We start from the raw sequence: 22,212 nt of genomic DNA, 5'->3' as shown, positions 1-22,212 counted from the left end.
GGTGCGTAAATTTACACCTGGCTGAACGGTCCTGACAGTATCTGTTACCGGTACGTGAAAAACAAAAGGACATTATCATGTCTACGAAGCCCACAGAAGGACAAAGTGATGCCCATCAAGGCACGAGTAACCCACTGTCCCGCAAGCTCAACAAAATTCTGGAAACACGCCTCGAAAATGACAAGGTAAACACACACGCATACAGTAAGAGGTCCATCTGTAGTCCCAAACGTTTATTTGTATGTTTGTACAGGGTTTGCTGTACCCTCCAGCCACAATAATTGTTTACTTTACGCCATGGGTAGGATTCTACTGCATATTCTGGCATAATCGTAAAAAAAAAAAAAGAACAGGGCAATCTAATTATCCTTCAAGGCTTCCTTACAAGTTTGAATGTTATATGAATTAAATTTAGTGTAGATAATGCAATGGTATGCAAGGTGGGTCTGGAAAAAACTGATTAGACCAGACTCTATCTACCATGTAAGTCACATATATTCTAGGTTCTACAGTACAATTAAACAGTTACACCTGGTTGTCCACGGTGAGTTGCAAAGTATCGTGATAGAATTGAATGTATTCTTATGATTGTGTTCATACAATGTACCTATCCATAATCATTTGTTGAATGTTGTCATTAAAAAAATGTTTTCCACTTTGGCAGGTTGATGTGAAGAACACTGACATAGATTAATGAATGCAGGAATAAATTAATTAAATGTTGCTTCTAATTTCATCTCTACTGGATATTCTAAAACACCTGTATTTGTGCAGATAGAGATGTGTAGAATACGGGCTTGGATTAATGAACATTTGAATGTTAACCTGCGTTCCTCCTGCAATTGTCTGCCCCATGAGTGCCTTCAATACCCCCAAACGAGATTCTATTTGCAGGTGGATAGAGAGCAGACAGGTTGGTAATCCACCTGTGCGAAAGCGGTCAAGTTGTACATGTACCCCCTTTCGACAGTTAACTACATGTGCCATGGAACAATGGAAATATCGATTGGACACTACATTAGGAATTGAGTGTGCAGTACACAGTAAGAGGCACCTGAATAGGGTCAAAGAAAGCAAATATCTACTGAGCTCAACCTTGATCACTTATGTACATCTTTTTACAAGTTTTACACCAAAATAAGCGCACAATGCATCGAGAAAGACAAATAGTACTGCAATACATGCAGTTTTCATACAGAAGAAAACAGATATTGAAAGAGGAAACTCCAATCTTTCTATCAAAGCCATTTTTCTGGGCAGCATAACACAAATTAACATGAATTTAGGCCATGAATGCAGGCACTCTCGTGTCCATTTTGGGAACCTGGTATAAAGCAAACTGCCCATGATTCGACCATAACACCGTCAAGAAATCAACCACCTGCTGCATGTAGAAACATATGTGCTTTTGCGCGTGGTCAAACCTTGGGCATGGGAGGTTGAACCTTGGTGCGGTTGCTTTACCAGGTTTCTTTAAGGGATGGTTTTAAATGTTTCTTCTAATTTCATTCCCATTGAATATTACATCTCTCTTTTTAGACGTTTGTTTAATAACCTCAATGCAATTTTGTTTTATGTGTCTTTCAATTAGGACACCCTGGAAGCACTGAAGGCACTCTCCACGTTTTTCACAGAGAACAACCTTCGAAGCAGAAGAAACTTGAGGGGAGATATTGAGAGGCGGAGCTTAGCCATCAGTGAACAGTTTGCAGACGCATTCAGTGTTGTCATCAATGTAAGAATGATAGACCTATGATAATTCAAGATTTGCCTTCAAATATGTGAGGAGAAGTCTATCAGAAGTCTCTCCTCCATATTTAAAGGGATAGTAGAGTTTTGGTGGAGATGAGAATTGGGTTTTTAACTTTTTGCGAGATACCAAGAAAACACGTATGATATAGTACAGAACATACCATTTTAAGAGGAATTCAAAGTTTATTTGACAAAGATCGGGTTTGGAATGACTGAAACATCAAAAAACAAAGTAAAACAAAGCGATCGTAATAAAGTGTGGGTCCCACACTTTATTAGAATCGCTCTTTTTTGATATCTCAGCCATTTCAAAACCAATTTTCATCAAATAAACGTTGAATTCCTCATAGAATTACTTGCTCTTTCACATTTTATAAGAGGTTTCTCATTATCTCACCAAAAATTGTTAGAAACCTGAAATTAGGTCTCAACCATAACTGTACAATCCCTTTAAGATCATGCTGAATTCCAACTTCTGTAATTGTAGAATTTGCTGTGGACAAATCAATGGCAAAAAAAAATAGTTTACAAGACAACACAAATGTCTGTACGTGGCAAAGTGTTCCTTTGATAGATGAATTCTTGGCACCCTGCAGATGAGGTAACAAGGCGCACTTGCTGAAAACATTAATCCAAAATGTAAAGTTGAATCACTGGAAAACAGCATTTTTCGTCATCAGCAGTATAACTGCATTGATTACATCAACTACATTAGCAATATCAAGTTTATAAAAGAGGTAGTTATTTCAGTTACCAGGTACATATTTCAGTCTTTCATGCACATATGCTCTGCTTAGGTTGATAGTGTCACAAAGAATTTTTAGCATGCTATTACACTATCAGTACAAACATAATATATGGAGTAGTCAAGTCAAACTATGTATAGAACAGGTTAGAATCATAGGTTTGTGTAGACTTTCCACCCATGCAATTTCATCCATTTCTATCTCTGCAGCAACTTGACAGTATCAATCAAGATGTAGAGGCAATGAATAACAGCTGTCAGGACATGACCAAGAGACTGAAGGTAAGACAAGTAGGTATACTCTTGTGGAGAGTGTGACATGATCACTGGAACTATTGTATGTTGAAATGGCAGACCATAAATGAGACTCTGTTTTTGAGGTCATCTTTTATATGTTGATTTCAAGACTTGTAGACAAATGCCGAGAAATTTCTTCTGTGATATTTTATTACTGGTAATCAGTACTGCATTTTGCACTCACACATCAACTGCAGGTTCTGAATACTTATGACCAGTAATACTGCCACAAACATTGGTGAAGCTTTGAGGTGAACGTAAAGTAGTACATTGTATATAATCATCGCAGTTTGCAACATAAAGCCTCATGTAGACATGTGAAGGCATTACCATCTATGCACAGTTTTCTTTTGACACATGATTTGGTGAATGTTCATATTAAAGTTTATGATGAATTGTTGCTGCAAAATATTTCATCCATTTACAGCAAAAAGAAATCCCTTCCTTATTCACACTCATATAAACTTTACTCACACCACCACAGCTTCATACTACTCTCACCCACATAAAGTAATATGTGGTTGGTTCATATACAGTGTTTAAAGGTCCAGTTTACCTTTGGGAGCAGTGATTTTAAAAATGTTCAAGATATCACATTTGATGCATATGTGTAGGTCTGTTGTATCACAAAACATCCTACCATATAAAATTTTTGCAATAAAGCCTAAAATGTAAGGTGATATCAGTATTTTTCTCAGTAAACCTTAACTGTAGGTGGTTTAATCTGGAAGCATTCTTATTATAACTATTGTTCGCATTTTGTGTATTTAACAATGATTAACATCGATTGTACGGATTCATTTTTTTACAGTGGTTGTTTCTATCCCTAACTCACATTGTAGAACTATTTTGAAGCACGAATGCTTGGTTTTTGTTTCATCTGCAAATGGTAAATTATGCCTTTAAGTATATTCACTATCATCATTTCATTTGTTTGCAGGCTGCCAGAGATCAGACATCTGACTTGATTAATAAGACCACAGAGCTCCAAAAAGAAGGGTGAGTAAGTTGGCAAGTCATTGAAAATCCTGGCTCATTTTGTGGACATGAGCACCAAACATTCTTGAAAATGAGGGAGAAAGTATAATTTTTTTTATCCAAAGGGTGATAATGTCCTATTGAAGGTTATGTCTCATAGTGCCAGATACTATGCACCAATTTACAAATAGCATTTAATGATAGAGGTAAAGGAATCAAAAGGAAGGGAATGCAATAATTAAGTTCCTCTTTAGTCTTCATATATTTCTGATTAATATGTAGTAATGCAGTAAGGAAACCTTTTTGTTTATTTTATCTCTGAGTCTCTTTGTTTTATATAAATTATTGTCGTACATTAGATAATCTCCAATACTGTGACCGTACTTCATTATATACTGTAACATACTGTATGTTATTCCCATGATGTCTTCACCATTTACTGTAATGCCCAAATGTCAAGAAATGTTCAAACTTGGAAAGCTTTTTATGGACCAAATCAATGGGAGAAATAGCATACTTGATGTTGATTCTTTCTCTCTCGCTTTGGCATCGCTTTGGTTTACAGACAGAGGCTGGACATGAGGGCCAGGGTGGCAGATGCGTTCCTCTCCAAGTACCAGCTGAAGCCTGAGGAGGCGAGAGTGCTGAGGGGCACGAGAGATGGACACCTCCAAGAGGTAGGGGGATTGTGACATCATGATCGCCTCATCTCTCATTTGCATACATTTGGATTTGGATCATTATCACTGTTTTTGTGAAAAATATGATAAACTGTACAATTCCACTACATTTCTTTTTTTTTTTAAATTTCCTGTATTTTAGTGCTGTTTGATTCTGCTCTATCTATAATAACCTCTGCCTAGGAAAGAGGTCATGTTTTCATTGGCATTTGTTTGTTTGTTTGTTTGTTTGTTTGTTTGTCTGTGTGCAAAATAACTCAAAACATTGTGGACAGATTTGTATGAAACTTGCAGGAAAAGTTGATAATGAGACAAGGAACAGAACATTAAATTTCGGAAGTGATGTGGGAATATTTGTGGATTTTTAAAGGATTTTAAAAAATCTTTTTGCAGTGAACATGGGAATTCAAGCTGCGCGTATTTGAGGTTTGCATGTTTACGCGTTCCAAGGTGCATGCTCTAGGTTAGCTGCTTGGTCAAGGTGCTGTGCGGCAAGCCGATGATGTAAACAAAAGGCTTCTATATTTGGGAATGGGACTATTTTCAGCATGGGTGGGAATTACTTTCGTGGCTGCTTGATGGGGAGGTCTGCACTCGCAGAGTGCTTTCTATTTTTTTTTTTTTTGGGGGGGGGGTGGTTCAGCCTTAACATGGAGTGGAGTTACATGATATAGTTTCTTTGTATTGCTACTTACACTGATAACTGTTTACATTTCATTTTATTGTTTTTTTTCACTTCTACAGGAATTCTTCCATTCCTTACTGAGGGTGAAGCAGATCCACAATGACTGCAAAGTTTTACTAAGAACCAACCAACAGACTGCTGGGTAAGATTTGATCCTCAAGTGCAAGCCTAGTCCCATATACTGATTTTTATGCAAGTCCAAAGAATTTCTGTAACATTGGCCATCTCTTGAAATTATCCATTGGTTATGCAGTCATTGATTGCTTCCATTGTGCTGTAACATCATCAGATCAAATCAAAATTCTTGTCTTTCTCTCACGTTATCTTGATATGTTTTAGTTTCAAAAGCGTGTGTCTTAGTTCCTGGCAAATTGTTACATAACTACTATTATATGTTTCCTGTCCTCCGAATCGAGATAGCTCAACAATGCCTCAACCACACTCACCATTAATGAGCGCCAAAATAAACCAGGTGTAACTTTGAAGTAATCTGTAAGCAAGTGGAGATGATACCTACATACATTTTGTTCAGAGTTTGATTTTGGATGTTCTGTATTTAAAGAATTCTGATGCACTTGCGTATATAAAGTAATTGACGCATATAATGCAATTCCTGGATTTATATGTAAATCTCTGAGTGTATTTCCCATTATTTCATCTGTTTGTCATAATCAGATTAGAAATCATGGAATCCATGGCCCTCCATCAAGAGACAGCCTATGAGAGACTCTATCGCTGGATTCAAGGTAAGAAAACCTTTGTACATCTCATACAATTCTTTGTGGTGTTACACAATTCATGTTTCATTTGTATAGAAACGTGCAATTAATCTCAAATACTCTCAGCTTGTGAAGGTTTGTCAGGACTTTTCCTTGATGAAGACATATTGCAGTATCTCAACAACTCCCACGTAAAGTAATTCGTAAGAATTTGACTTCTGCTGCTTTTTCAAGGTGAATGCCGTAGCATGACAGCAGATACTGTAGAAGTGACTCTCCTTCACTGTAAGGCCATGGAGGCACTGCAAGACAGGCCTGTATTGTTCAGGTGAGATCTTTTATGTATTTACTTCTCGTATTATTCATTAATTAATTAATTGATTTGTTTGTTTGTTTGCTTTGTTCAAGTGAGATCTTTTACTTATTTCCTTCTTGTATTATTGATTAATTAATCAATCAATTTGTTTGTTTGTTCATTCATTCATTTATTCATTATCTATTTATCTATCTATCCATTTATTTATTTATTTGTTTATTTTTTTTGCAAAAAGTTTTGTTCATCTTAAATCAAAATCCTCTTTGTCTCAATAAATGTTTACATATGTTTTAGCATTCTTTGTCACAAATTTGGTCAAATCTTCTTCTGAACAGCTACTGTTTATATGACAGGTACTCCTTACCTCTGTTTTGTTTTGTCTTTTTTTTCCTGTAGTGTATGTCTTTTTTTGTCATTTGAAGGATTGCTACCATGTAGTGCAACCAGAAACCTTCTGCAGTCAGTCGTAGATATTTTTGTTGCAATTTGCAGCTGTCTCGATGATTTTAAATTTTTCTGCTCCAAAACTTCTTCTTGACTCTGCCCCAGGTATGCCCTCGATGAATTTGGCACCGCGAGGAGGACAGCCATGGTGCGAGGTTTCATCGATGCTTTGACTCGAGGAGGTCAGTATTGGTCAGTGGACATTATAGAATGGGTAGCGAGAATCTTGCGATCTCATTGGTCGAAAGCTATGTGTTGATATTTTACTAGCTGCACACTGAGTCACAGTATAAACATATTATCACGCACTTGAAGCAAGAGTATGCGCACTTGTAGCAAAGGTTTGCGCACTCAGTACGAGACGCCTATCGGCTAAAAACCTTGCATCCAGTACTTTTTTCAATGCATCTAGTAAATTCTGGATGCATGGTTTTGAAGTACTGGATGCATGATTTTCAGACTCTCGTCTATGGCAAGCCAAAAAGAAATGCATCCAGTAGATTTGCCATCGTGTGATATGATAGAAAAATGGATTTTAGCAAGAAAATTACTCATTCTACAACACAGATGACGCACATGTCTTTTTGTGCGTCAATCGGAATAGTGTGCATGCAGTTCATTTTTTCAGTTTCAGTTTCAGTAAGTTTTATTTCTCCACTTGTACATAACAGAAAATAAGTATAACAATATCAAACATATTATTCACAAGTCATGAAAATATAAACAAGATTTCACATTACAAGTATATAATCACGTGAAATAATACATGAATTTCATTTTGCATCTTTAAGTGTACAGGTGAGGGAGACCGTTATCAATAAGCAAATCGCTTGACTTGGGCAACGGCCTCTGAACATATATGCCTTGTAACAATTTTTTTTTTGTAACTAAAGAAATTCCAGTAACTGTGGAATTTAGCCTAAACCCACTCTGCTTCGCCTTGTGGGTTAAGCATTCCATAGTTACCTTATGCACACAATTCCGACTGATGCACTCAGACCTGTGCGCCATTTGTATACCGACATTGTTGAGCCAGTGTCATGCATGAGTAGTCCCTTGGACAAGTGCATTTGCCCACTTGCCATAATGTTCATTTGGCAAATCATGACAGTGTTGAGTGAGAAAGGATACAGGGCACTCAGATTAAAACAAACACACTTGTAAAGAAATATTGCTATAACAAAGTCAAAATTCAGGTCCCAAAATGTTGCAAATGTATGATTTATTTGTTTGATTGTAACACAATTTCGATAATGAAAAAAAAAACCTGCCTTTCCCAAGGACTTTGTTATAGTTGCCTGTGTAGAGATAGTCTTACACTGTTCTCTGTCTATTGCCATGTCTCATCGTATAGAGGTGAAACTACTTTTTGCTCCAGTGACAATTGCTCTGGTCTTATTTTCTCCAAGGACTTGGGGTTAGGGTTAGGGTTTTGATAGGGTTTTATACTTAGATTGATGTGAGGATTAAGATTAGGGTTAGGGTTATGTTTGTGGGTAGAATTTATGTTTGGTTTCAGCATGCAGATGTTTCATGGGAGCAATTGTCGCAGGAGCAATTGTCATGGAACCTTGTGTAGATGATGATTGGCATAGAAAGGAAAACATGGAATGATGAAATGGCCCGCTGGTTTGATGATCATGTTTATTTAATCACTGATACTTGTTTAGACTAAATCATCAAACAATATATTCATGCCAGGCCAAACAGCCAGTTGCCAACTTGTTTTTCTTCTGTCTAGAAAATCTTCCCTCATCAGCAAACCCCAGTGATTCTCAGACTTGTGTCTGGTTTCCGTGTTTTAGTGACAGAGAATTAGGGAAATGCTGACAAGTAAAATGGAAAATCTTTGAGGACAGCATTGTTGACACATCTTTAAAAGTTTATGAGTGTTGCAAGTGACGTCCTTCAAACTTTGTTCACTTGCATCCATTCTGTTTTAGATACTTTTGATGTTTTTAGGAGAATGTTGTAAATTCTGCTGCAGATAGGTTACTAAGGTAGAGAATATTGACTGAATAGTGGCATACAGTCAACAATGTGCACCACCAGGAATTCACTCATCTTGTGTCGCAATTTTTCTACAGGTCCGGGAGGAACGCCACGTCCCATTGAGCTGCACTCCCATGATCCCATGCGATACGTTGGTGACATGTTGGCATGGTTACACCAGGCCTCCGCGTCCGAGAAGGAACACCTTGAGGCTCTCCTCAGGCTGGCCACAGCACAGTGTGAGTAACAAGTGGACATTGTACCTCCATTCCACAGAGATTTTTTCTCATCGGTCACTCATCGGAAGCAAATATTGTTGCTTCCAGCCTCCCATCGAAGTGTGCTGGGTCGCAGTCTGATGAATTCGACTTGGTTGGTCGACTGTCAGGTGAGTGTCAGATGCGTGGCTCGTGATCTTCATGGGACGATCTTGCGTCATCGGATCACCGCCTGACATGTCTGACACTGACCTGATAATCAACTGACACAAGTCGGATTCATCAGTCTGCGATCCGATACACTTCCGTGGATGGCTGGAAGCAACATACTTCGCTTCCGATGAGTGACCGATGAGAGAAATCTCTGTGGAATGGGGGTATTAGTCTTATGAGAAAATCACTGGCCCAATTTGGCTTGTGGAGGTGTTTTAGTGGAGTGGAGGAGTGCAGTACTTTTATCAAGAAGCTTGAGGGTTCAAGCCTCACTGTGAGATTATATTTTTATCATTGAGCAGGATACATTATTCGCAGGCCTCCTGTCTAGCTAAATGTTAAAGTGAATATTCTATTTGGAAGGAAACGGGACATTTCTGTTTTTGTTTTTGTTTGTTTAATTCTGAATAGGATTTGTGTGCCATGAAGTGGCCTACTTGGCTGATATACTGCTTTGGGAGTAGACAGAATGTACAACAGGTCCTTGATTTGATTCCTGTGCCATCAATTATAATTCTTGTGATGGTTGATGATTTTGTTTGTTTTTCCCTTCTGATTTCTAGCTCGAGAGGAGGAAATTCAGGAAATTCTGAGTCACATCACGGAGGGTATTTGCAGGCCCTTCAAAGTGAGTCAGAGCCTGATTTATTTGTGACCTTTCACTATGTTACCCTTATTAAATCACATTCTCTAGAGCTAAGAAAAATGTAATATTAAAGGTACATGAACATGGAAATCAAGAGGGCACTGTTGGATGGTATGATAATTGCCGCCATCTTTATTACTCAGATCGACGATTTAAAGCTAGTTAAACTTCAATCATTAGGAATCACATATTTTATACACGCAAGTTTCCCCTGTTAGCCAGCAAGCACGCATTGTCTATGAAAGATCCATGTGAAGTAGGCAAAACCAGCCAGGAACAATGGCCGAATCATTGTTTTGACCATTTTTGACACACACACACACACACACACACCACAAGAATTGGTTAACTTCAGATGTTCAGAACATGGCAGATGTGTAAGCATGGGTCCATGCAGCAGCCCCCTCTTGAAGAGTCCTGGGTCCTTATCCCTTTGAAGTAATTCAGGTGGAAAAAAAAAGGCCTTAAAACTTAGAAGTGTGTCGAAATGAAATGTTTTATATTTTCTCTACCTCCTATTCAAATGTCAAGTTGTGTAGATGTTCCATTTTTGTGAACTTTCTTTTCACATAAATCATATGTTTAAAATTGAGTCGATAAGATCATACTGTCAGAATCTTCTGAAAGCCATTTCAAAATCAATCCCGAAATATTTCACATATGTCATCTTTACTCAGAGGAAGACTAAAAATCGTCAAATAATATTCACATTATCATAATTGCAAACATTAGCAAGGGATGGTGTACATAATTAGTATGAAGAATCATTAGATAAGCACTTTTGCTGTATGATTTTATGTAAACCAACAATGTCCAGCGTATTTTATCTCAAGGAAACAAATATGTACAAGAATATCTGAGGAGCTCCATATTGCAAGTATATTTATGTTTTTATTAACTTTTACAAGAGTGCATTGACCCATATGACCTTTTTCTTGTCTCAGGTTCGGGTAGAGCAGGTCATCGTGGCAGAGCCAGGACCCGTCTTACTCTACAAACTCACCAACCTCCACAAGTTCTACCACTACACCATTGGGTAGGACAATAGTGACTGTAACGACAATGATGATGTTGATGGTGATGATGGTGATGATGATGATGAGGACGATGATGATGATGATGATAATGATGATGATGAAGATGATGATATTGATGATGATGATGTTGACACTATAGCATTACAAGGATCAATTTGATTTCACCTTTTCATAAAGGTGATGATGACAGTGACTGTACATGTATCGGGAGAGACAAATAATCATACAATAAGATGTGAAACAGTCTGATACCAACTGTACCTCTTTGCCTCGCATCTGAACTTAGTGGTTATAATTTACCCATTGACATTGTATATACACATTTACTAGTCATTCATTAATACCTTGCATTTGACAGGAATATTAAATCCTCTGTGTAATAATAGTGTCAGACATTGTTTACCTGATGATAGTATTAGACATATTTCTAATATTCAAAGGATGGAATGCAAATGCAATCTTAGGAGATGATGGTATGTTAGAACAATTCAGTGGTCCTTATTATTGCATTATCACTTGCCTGCATACCTGTGGTCATGTTATTTCTCTTGCCATTTTAAAATGTTGATAAGAACAGAAAAAAATTAAAACACTCCCCAAAAATGTTTTGTTTTGTTTTGTTTTGTTTTGTTTTTAAACCTGCAGTCAATTACTGAGTAAGGAAGCATCTTTACTAGCAACCTTGGAGGAAATGGAGGAGTTTGCCCAGAAAGTCTTCTTCAATGCCCTCAATGTTCTTTCATCGAAATTGGTTGATAAGGTGAGCCAACTGACATTTGTTTTTGCTCTTTGCTGGTATGTGAAGGGTCCATGCAATCCAAATGTATGTTGACCTCTGTTGATACCTTTTGGTCTGTACATAACAAAATCACTAAATACTTCATAAAAATACGTAATAAAAAAAAAAAAAATGTTAAAAAGATATGATGCATATTATGCAGTCAGAGGTCAACATACAGGGACCTTTCAAAATCCTCAGAGATTTACCTTACCTTCTTAACCAGGTCTGTGCTGAATGCTCAATAGATTTTTGATTTGTAACACAAAACTTTTATATGCAGACCATAATTCTTCCTAGAAGGGATGGTGAGAGTTATCTTGGAATTATTTTTACTTGTCAATCCACAAATATTTACTAAAATATATGACAATATAATAAGACTCTTTCTTTGTTACCCTTCTCCCTTGATGAAATTGAGGAGGTGTGCCTCAGTTGATAAGACCACTGACTATCAATCACAAGCTCCCTGGTTCAAGTCCCCTAGACAAGGCACTCTATCCTCATTGCCCATTTTTTCAGAGGGGACTTTTTAAACCATTGGTCCTGTGTTTGCTTGCCTACAAGCATTCATTACTTCCTTAGTGGCCATGTAAAACAAATCATAATTCAATTTCAAAACACTTTGGACAGTCCCTGTGTATTGTATGATTGAATTTGTCCAGATTATTTCAGTCATGAACTTATAACATGGGAATAATGACTTCCTGTAGATAAGGATACAATAAAATGCATTTGAGTTCATGCACTTCGATTCGTGGGTTTGTGTGTTTATGAAGTCTTTTTAATGAGGAAAATACAAGTACCACCTGATTTCAATAATGATGAGAATATTTGCTTATGTGAGTCTGTCCTAGCCTCTGTTCAGGCTTCCTGTAATTCTCAAGATGATCTCTTTGACTGTTCCAGGTTGAGCTTCCACCAGCAGATCTTGGTCCTACGGGGTCCCTGAATCAGGCCCTGGGCCTGCTTCGTGAAATCTTGGCCTCTCACGACTCGTCCGTTGTCTCTGTGGACACCAGACAGGCCGACTTTGCCAAGGTCAGTCCTGAAAAGGGAGGCTCGGTTCAAGTTCACTCTGGCTTGAATGTGAAGGATAATGTCAAATAAACAGAATATTACAAGCTTCAATGGAAAAAAAAAATGCAAAAAGTTCTGGAATTTTGAATGCTGACATGTTTTCATGAGGAATGAAAGTAGTCACAGTCCCATTTACACATCAGATGTGGCAATGGCGCTGTGACCACACAGATTTCTCTTAGTGTGTTCACATAAATTTCAGTAGAAATAAGTTTTATGAGTAATTAAGTGGCTTAATATCCTCCCTCTTGGAAAGTCTTCAATGCTAAATAATTACAGCTTTAGAATAACTTGATGTAAACCTCATATTTTCCCCTTGTTGAGTTATTTCAAAGGAGAACGTTTTAGTGAAGATGTATTTGCAGGTCAGTGGTTCACTTGCTCTGTTTGGCTTTTCACCTTTCATGTTGGTGAACCTGGGTTGGGAGTGGAGTTTTGTAGTTTTTATGTATGGAATCGATGAAATATGAAAAATGTAATTTGAAGAAAAAAAAGTGTGAGTTCCTCCAATTTAAGATTGCATCTGGGCTGAAACTTTGCAGATCCTAGGGTGCATTCTGGACCCCTTACTTCAGATGTGCACCCTGTCTGCCAGTAAGCTGAACCCGCCGGACATGGCCGCATACATGATCAACTGCCTGTACGCCATGCAGACCACCTTGTCACTTTACGAGTACACTGACCAACGACTGGAGATGCTGGAAGCTCAGGTAGGATGTGAAAGTTGCTTGGTTTGATGATGATGATGATGATGGTGATGATGATGATGATGATGGTGATGGTGATGATGATGGTGATAATGATGATGATGATGATGGTGATGGTGATGGTGATGGTGATGGTGATGGTGATGGTGATGATGATGGTGATGATGATGGTGATGATGATGATGATGATGATGGTGATGGTGATGGTGATGGTGATGGTGGTGGTGGTGGTGATGGTGATGATGATGATGATGATGATGATGGTGATGGTGGTGATGGTGGTGGTGGTGGTGATGGTGGTGGTGATGGTGATGGTGATGGTGATGGTGATGGTGATGATAATGATGGAGATGATTATGATGATGGAGATGATTATGATGATGATGATGGTGATGATGATGATGGTAATGATGGTGGTGATGATCATGATGGAAATTATTATGATGGTGATGGTGATGGTGATGGTGATGGTGATGATGATGATGATGATGATGATGATGATAATGATAATGGTTACTGTGATGCAATAGTGCAACCTTCTTTTAGATGAATTCTAGTCACTACCAATTAACCAAGAGACACTGATGTGTGATTTTCTCCATTATGTTTTCTTTCCTTTTTTATTTCCTAGTTGTATTTTCTCCTGTTCTCTGATTTTTTATCTAAAAATAAAAATTTAATATGATCTGATTGAAAACACGATTCTAAAATCCTTTCCCTTCAAAATATTTGGTGAACATTGACTAAGTTGTTGATCTTACCTAAAGGCAAATTGTGATGAGAAGTAATGACTTTCTCCCATGCCAGTGTACCATTTTGGTTATTTTTCTTTTTCTTTTCCTAGATTGATGCCCATGTGGACACCCTGGTCAATGAACAAGCATCATTTATTCTGACCAGGGTTGGTCTCATCCAGATCTACAGCATTGCCCAGCAGCATCAGCCCAGTGAGGTAAAGAAATCTAGATAACCAAGCAAAAATTAATCACACAAACAAACAGACAAACAAAAACAAAAGGTTATATGACAGTGGAAATAACACCCAAGACTTAAAGCCCTCTGTATCTCCCTTTAAGACCTGTAGTGCATTTGTATACTTACGTCTGATGCTATGGTGAGAGAAATAAGTGTTGGTGTATGCTGCAGACATGAAGAAAAAGAAGGAAAATAAGTGAAATGATGAATGAAGAGAAAAGAAGAGTAGAAAAGGTAGGAGAAGAGAGGAAACAAGGGATGAGAGAAGAGAAGAAAGGTGGAAGGATAGGAAAAGAAAAGAGATGAGAAGAGAAAAGAGATGAGAGGAGAAACAAAGTGAAGAGTAGAAAAGAGAAGACATAAAAATGGAAGGGAAAAAGAAGAGGAGAGAGAACTACGGAGGAGAAAAGGAGAAGAGAAGATAAAAGAGTTGAGAAAATGGAAAAGAAGAGAGAAGAAAGAAGGAATGATAGAAGAGAAAGGAAGAGAAAAAAGGAGAAGCAAAGTGAGAAGAGGAGAAAAGAGAAAAAAAGGAGGAAAATTCTGTGTGATAAAGGAATCGCCAAGTTACTAAAACAAAACTTTGAGAACTCTTGCTGTTTGTAACCTTTAGTTGTTTTCATCTTGCGTTTTTTAGTAAAATTTACAGTTATGACCTTTAGGGGTACATATCCATGAGAAACACTAAAGGACACTTCCTTGTGATATTCTCTTTGTTCTATCCACCCCAAGGGTCCATTATCTTCAGTACATGGAATGGACAGCAGCTCTGTTCGAGATGGCATTGTAAGTTGTCAGTCATTCTATCACCAGAATTCTTCAAGGACAGCTTCATTACCCTCACAAATCATTTGTCCTAATATCAGTCTAAGAAAGAACAGACACATTAAGTATTATTATTTTTGTCTCAAGAATTATGTTACGGTGCACTCCCGTTATAACGAACACAGATATAACGAAATTCCGGTTCCAATGATGTAAAAATTCAGGCCAAAACGTTATCCACTCTATGTAGTTTTATTGTGTATTTGTTTGGTTATAACAAAATTTCAATATAACGAAAGAAAACTTCCGGTCCCGAGGACTTCGTTATAATGGGAGTCCACTGTATTCAGTAATAATCTATGTGTGTATGGTGCAACAATGATTCTATTCTCAATTTAGAGTCGAGGCAGAAGGTATATCAGTTTTACATTTGCCATGATGAATGGAACAAGTATATTCATGGCAACCTTTAACCCTTGTTGAATGAGAGTGCTTTTGAGTTAATTATGCATTTGAATTGATTTGAATTTATTTCACCTCATACATCAACACCATATGTGACCCGCTACAACAAAATGATCCTAAAGTCGGGAGAGGTCGATTATTTGAAATTTGCACGACAAAATTCCCTAATCTTTCTGCTTTAAATTGATATATAACACATCTTATGAAAATAATCGGGTGCGGAGATATCGATGTTTAAAAGAGAGCATGTCGAGACGTATGGGAAATCACTGTTTCGAGAAAAGCGCCCGAAAAGTTTTCCTTGCGACGCAATCGCGATCAAGGGGCACGTAGTCAGTTTTCACCTCCGGACAATAGAAGGTAAACCCTAGCAACCCCCGAAATGCTTATTCAAGCACAGCGTCGGCGGTCTCCTCACCGACCAATCAGTGACCAGGATGCCAGGAGAAGCGGCTGGGCATAGCGCACCCCGCCCGCACGCACCAGTCGACATGGCAGTGTGCGAGCTTCACGCTTCGGTTAGCGGCAAGCAGCAAACTGACCAATGAGATCACTCCGGTCGTTGTTAGGGGCGGAGCCTGTCTGTGGCGCTCAATCCAAATTTTCGAACCGGTTTCTGCTTGGTTGAAACGCCAAAAACATGGCCCAGAAAAACGCTATTTTTTGGTCTTTCCTTTCATCATTTTGCTTCAAAATTTCGACAGATGATAGAAGACATGTCAGACTCCAATAATATGTCAAAATCAGAAAATCCTAAGTTTTGACCAATTATGATGCTCTGACTTCAAACTCGATTTTCATGGCTTCGACCGTGCGCGACTTTAGGACCTTTTTGTTGTAGCGGGTCACATATATGCAGTTCCACGATTCAACACATCAGATGATAAATCAGATGAGAGTGTACATAGGCAATAGACTACACGGAAGTGTAAGTAATGCTGTACATACAAAGTATGTTTCAAATGTTTGAGATCCTGTAGTACTGTATTTATATAACATGGAATGAGTGGAAACTTGTATTTGCAATGATATTCCAGCACAATGGATCCATATTCTGTGTTTTGATGACTGCTTTCTCTACCAGAATCGGTTTGACTCCTACCTTGGTTCGCCAGACAGCTTTGGTCTACCCCAGATCAAATTACTACACAGCACCGCTGTCAGGTAAGAGCATATTGCTATTCATAAAATACAGTACACTTTCGTTGTAACAGATGCGGTTATAACGAAATTCCGGGCACAATGAAGTAAAAATTCAGGCTGCCACATTTTCCGCTCTATCTTTTTTATTGTTTATTTGTTCCGTTGTAATGAAATTTCGATATAATGAAAGAAAACTGTCCGTTCTGAGGGCTTCGTTACAATGGGAATCCACTGTACTCACTGTGAAATACAGTGCACTCCGGTCATACTGAATATGGGTATAACAAAATTCTTGTTGCAACAAAGGAAAAATTCGGGTAAAAAAATTATAATCTATATATCTTTATGGGTGATACACTTTACTGTGCAGCTATAACAAAGTTTTGATAGACAATGTAACACAAGAAAACTGCTGGTCCCGAGGACTTTGTTGTAACTGGAGTGCACTGTACAGTCAAACCTGCATTAGCGGCCACCTGTCTATAGGAGCCACCTGCTGTATGCATCCACTAAAGTCCCCCAAGACAAAGGCCATGTGAAAGACCTTGTGCATAGTGGCCACCTGTCTAACATGACCAGCCAGTAGCCACCAATTTTGTATCCCGACGTAGATTTTCAACTGCACTTGTGCTTTCATTATGAGAATCTTTTCAGAGCTTGAATACACATTGATCCCATCAAGTACCAGTTACATTACAGATCTTTGCTTTAATGTATTTGCTATTCATATTGATCAGTGATATTTGCAGTGTGTTATGTTCACCTCTGTAAACTTGAGACCTGTTCGCTTTGGGTGCTGTTTTTAATGTCAATGTCTATTTCAGCCCTAACTGGGGACCTTGTTATGCCTAACAAGAAGTGATTTAGGCTCAGACAAAGCAATGCATTTGACTCATTGCATAAGCCATTGAATCATTTTTTCTTAAATTCCCGTTTATTATTGAATCCCCCCAGTTATGGCTGACATAAGTTTCAGTGTTCCAAAATTGAATGTCTCTACCGAGTAATGACAAGGGTTTGCTTGCATATGTGACCCGCTACAACAAAATGATCCTAAAGTTGGGGGAGGTCGATTATTTGAAAAATTGCATGATATAATCCCCTAACCTTTCTGCTTTAAATTGATATACAACACATTTTATAAGAATAATCGGCTGCGGAGATATCGATGTTTAAGAGAGAGCATGTCGAGATGTCTGGAAAATCACTGTTTCGAGAAAAGCGCCCTAAAAGTCTTCCTTTCGACGCAATCGCGATCAAGGGACACGCAAGTCAGTTGTCACCTCTGGACAATAGAAGGTAAGCCCTAGCAACCCCTGAAGAGTTCATTCAAGCACATCAGCGTCGGCGGTCTCCTAACCAACCAATCAGTGACCAGGATGTGAGAAGCGGCTGAGCATAGCGCACCCCGCTCGCACGCACCAGTCGACTGGGCAGTGTGCGAGCTTCACGCTTCGGTTAGCAGCAAGCAGCAAACTGACCAATGAGATCACTCTGGTCGTTGCTAGGGGCGGAACCTATCTGTGGCGCTCAATCCAAATTTTCGAACCAGTTTCTGCTTCGTTGAAACGCCAAAAAAATGGCTCAGAAAAACGCTATTTTTTGGTCTTTCCTTTGATCATTTTGCTTCAAAATTTCGACAGATGATAGAAGACATGTTAGACTCCAATAATATATCAAAATCAGAAAATCGTAAGTTTTGACCAATTTTAATGCTCTAACTTCAAACTCAATTTTCATGGCTTCGACCGTGCGCGACTTTAGGACCTTTTTGTTGTAGCGGGTCACATATATAGATAATGAAGGAAGTTCCACAATTGATTTGATTAACCCCTGCATCATTCATTCATTCTTTTTATACCAGCCAAACCATTTACTGTAAAAGTGGAAATGTTCACGGTGTGAAAATTTTCACCCATTTCATGCAACCAAAAGCTAGTGCGAATATAAAAGCACGCAAATATTTTTGCATGCCGTATGTTCCAGTACTTGATGCCCTGATTCTGATCTGCGGAATTAAAAACACACAAAATTCAGCTTACCCGGCCGAGTGCAAAAAATTACTCGTGTGAAAGTATCCACTTTGACAGTTTCTGTATAGATACATATATAGATACATGTATATACCTTTGTATGTATCAGTAATGTATATTTATATCCCATCTCAGGGAAAAGATACAGAAGAGATCAGTCCTACTCATATGCAGTGCCTACGAGCTCCTTCACACGGCTATCAACCATCCTGACAACGGCTACAAGGACCCTGGGTCCATTGTGAAGAGGACGCCGGATCAAATCAGTACCTTAGTGTCCTAACCTCCCATATTTTGCCCCAGTGCTATCTTAAAGGTGCATGGTCCTGGTGTTTTAGTCAAATGCGTACGCTGGCGCACGGCGCAAGTTTCCTATAGAGACCTATGCTATCGACTCCTCTTTGGTGCTTACGCTGTGGCCCACTTCCCCAAGTCCGAAGAAGTCCGATCCCCTGTAGTCAGTGGTGCGATCACAGTTCAGCTCATGATTCGGCTGAGGGGGATGACAGCTTTAGCAAACTTCTTTTGTGATGTCATAATAAGAAGCACATATGCACGCACCCTGGCATTACTACAGACTTCGTGATGCGCAGAGAAGACAACGAAGGCAACGTTACCTAGCAACACCTACGCGCTTTACTCTTGATGACAGCTCAACTTCGGTAATCTTCGTATCAATGCTAACAGTGATCGGCAGTATCATTAACAGCGCCCTCTACACTTCCGGGACTATGCACCTTTAAAGACCCGATAGCATGGTGACACCGCGGAGTGGGAAGACTGGCCCGGCTCGGATATATTCAAGAATCCCCGTAGCAAATTGTGTACAGTTTTATCACTGATCTCTGTGTAGGTAAACACACATCGGAAGAATCTTGTCCGGAGTCATAGACGATGATCGACGAGTGTATGGTTTGATGCTCACAATTGCTGACCAGTGCTAGTAGTGGTATTCGATCGTAGTCTGATGGGCAGTGAATGAATCGGGCCACCCATGAACATCCGCTTTTTTTAAGGACTACATCACACAGAAAAAAGGAGAACAAGCCTGTAAGCAATCATGCTGTGCACGGTGAAAACTTGGGATCCGAAGTATGTTTACTATGATTTATGAGGCATTTAATTGTCTCAGTGGCCAGGAGAAGTGAATATGGAAATGGCCTTTTTTCTTTGGGGACCAAGAGGGAAGAGTTTGTATCAGTCATTCCAGTACAACATATATTCGTTATTCATGTTTTTGCTTGACATACATGTTACATGCATAGATACTGTGAGGATAGCTGCACACAGTGCATGTCATATTCCAGTTTTCACTTCATGTAGTGAATGGTATTTCATAGTAACAGGCAATCAGTAAACTCGTTTAGAGCAAACTTGTTAGATTGATACATGGTTCTTTCTGCAATTTGTGTTGTGTTTAAAATCAGTAAGGAATGATTTTATAAAGAGTTTATCATCTCAAATGCACTACACGTGTATGTTTAATGATATTCATGATGGATGCACATGTTGTATATTTCAATGAAAATAAATTGTGGGAGGGCTGATTACACATTCGAAGTGTGACTTATATGTACAGTCATGAGTTAGTGCATGAGATACCATTCACCGTAATTTGTAGTGATAAATCATGATACAGCTATGATTATAACATATGAGCAGAATGCTCTTTCAGAGATGTAGCTGTACAAATGAAACTGGATATTGCATAACATCAGTAATGAAAACTTAAATTTCAATCAGTTTTTGCATACATGCATGAAAAAAACAAAAAAACAAACAACAGTACTCTGTTCTTGTATTCTGTAATTTGAAACTGTGACCCTCAGTTTTAGTGCAATGTTGTTTTACATGGGATATTTTGTGGACTAATTCAAAGACAAAAAAGACACTACTGGTATATCATGTATCCAGAATCTCTGAGAGCGGCAATCGTTTTGTTTTGTTTTTGTTTTTTGTGCAAGCTTTGACAATATACTGTCAGCAATTTATGTCAGATTGACGTAAATCCCACATTTCATTGAAACTCATTTAATCAAAAGAGGGCCCTTAATGTTGGCATTATTTCTAGGAGAAATATTTATGACTTTCTCACATATTGGAGGGCACTGAGTGACCATATCTAGCTTTTATCTCCATTCATTATATCTAGATGCTATTCATCACATGATGAAGGGATTGCTGTCTTTGCTCTCTTATTTGTGCTTATCTGTTTGTGCTTTTCATAAAGATAGTCTGTTGTGTTGCAAAAGTTCGTTATGGGTGTGAAATATGACATTGAAATGAAAATGATATAGATCTATGAAATGCTTTTCTTTTCTGAGTGTAGTTTCTAAAGAACCATTTTGGCTCATTTAACATGGCCACAGCTTTGAAGTCTTCAGATTACCAGAAGCATGACATAAATAATAGTGGATATTTTTGTAGTGCCTTTTCCACTGAATACAAAGCGTACAAAGCAAATATGGTAGACCTTGCTTAAGTCGACCTCACATAAGTCAAATAATCGCGTAATACGAAGGTCTTTTCAAGTCCTCCTCTTTATATTATATTGATTTCAATTCCTCATATGTCGAATTTTCTCTTAGTCGAAGCTATTTCTTTAGTCCAAATAGATTTGACTTAGGCAAGGTTGACTGTACATATATGTACATGCCATCTCAGGCTGGCATAGGAGATAAGATACATACACATTGCCAGGCAGTGACAATACAAGTCCCGTGCATAAAGGCAAAATTCTTCACTTGACCCGGGTAATTACCTCCACCAAGGAAGGAGGAGGTTAAGTGATCATCGGCATTGGTTTGTCTGTTTGCAAAATAACTCAAAAAGTTGTGTATGGATTTAAAGGGATCGTATAGTTTTGGTTTAGACCTAATTTCAGGTTTCTGACATTTTTTGGTGAGATAATAAGAAACCTCTTATGAAATACGAAATAGCATGTAATTCCATGAGGAATTCAACGTTTAATTGATAAAAATTGGTTTTGAAATAGCTGAGATATCGAAACAGAGCGATTCTAATAAAGTGTGGGACCCACACTTTTATTACGATCGCTTTGTTTTACTTTGTTTTTGGATGTTTCAGTCATTCCAAACCTGATTTTCATCAAATAAACTTTGAATTCCTCTTAAAATGGTATGCTCTGTACTATTTCATAGTGTTTTCTTGGTATCTTGCAAAAAGTTAAAAGCCCAATTCTCATCTCCACCAATACTGTACTATCCCTTTAAATGAAACTTGCATAAAAAGTTGATATTGACTCAAGGAACACCTCGTTCAATTTTGGTAGTGATCCGGGAATTCAAATGAATTTTTGAAGGATTTTTCATCTTTTAACATATAGAGTCAACTAACTTGGGGGTTCAAGCTGTGCGTACTGGAGGTTTACATATGCACATTAAAGCGCGTACTCCGCTCAGGCGATCAAAGGCGCCGTGCAGTGATGTAAACAAAAGGCTTTCTATTTTGGGAAATTGCATGCAAGTAAGCGTGGAAATGAGTTGCTGGCTTGGCGGAGGTCTGTGCTCTCTGAGTGCTTTCT

The 22,212-nt window shown here is 38.4% G+C and overlaps 1 protein-coding gene across 1 annotated transcript; it reads left to right on the top strand.

Moving 5' to 3' along the window:
* On the top strand, positions 1–19,699 carry LOC139715600 (conserved oligomeric Golgi complex subunit 6-like). The gene is made up of 19 exons (XM_071627160.1): positions 1–185; positions 1,592–1,735; positions 2,708–2,779; positions 3,735–3,793; positions 4,338–4,449; positions 5,197–5,279; positions 5,813–5,883; positions 6,091–6,184; positions 6,722–6,798; positions 8,704–8,847; positions 9,603–9,667; positions 10,630–10,721; positions 11,368–11,482; positions 12,410–12,541; positions 13,123–13,290; positions 14,132–14,239; positions 14,995–15,048; positions 16,577–16,656; positions 18,804–19,699. The coding sequence occupies exons 1-19, from the start codon at positions 78–80 to the stop codon at positions 18,949–18,951; spliced, it is 1,926 nt and encodes a 641-aa protein (XP_071483261.1). The 5' UTR covers positions 1–77; the 3' UTR covers positions 18,952–19,699.
* Positions 19,700–22,212: the final 2,513 nt, after the last annotated feature.

Source organism: Diadema antillarum, unplaced genomic scaffold (genome assembly GCF_040938485.1).
Source record: "Diadema antillarum isolate AM-2024a unplaced genomic scaffold, OU_Dant_1.0 scf00000052, whole genome shotgun sequence".
In the NCBI taxonomy this organism is placed as follows: Eukaryota; Metazoa; Echinodermata; class Echinoidea; order Diadematoida; family Diadematidae; genus Diadema; species Diadema antillarum.
The sequence above is the reverse complement of the archived record's forward strand: the minus strand, read 5'-3'. Positions and strand labels throughout refer to the sequence as shown.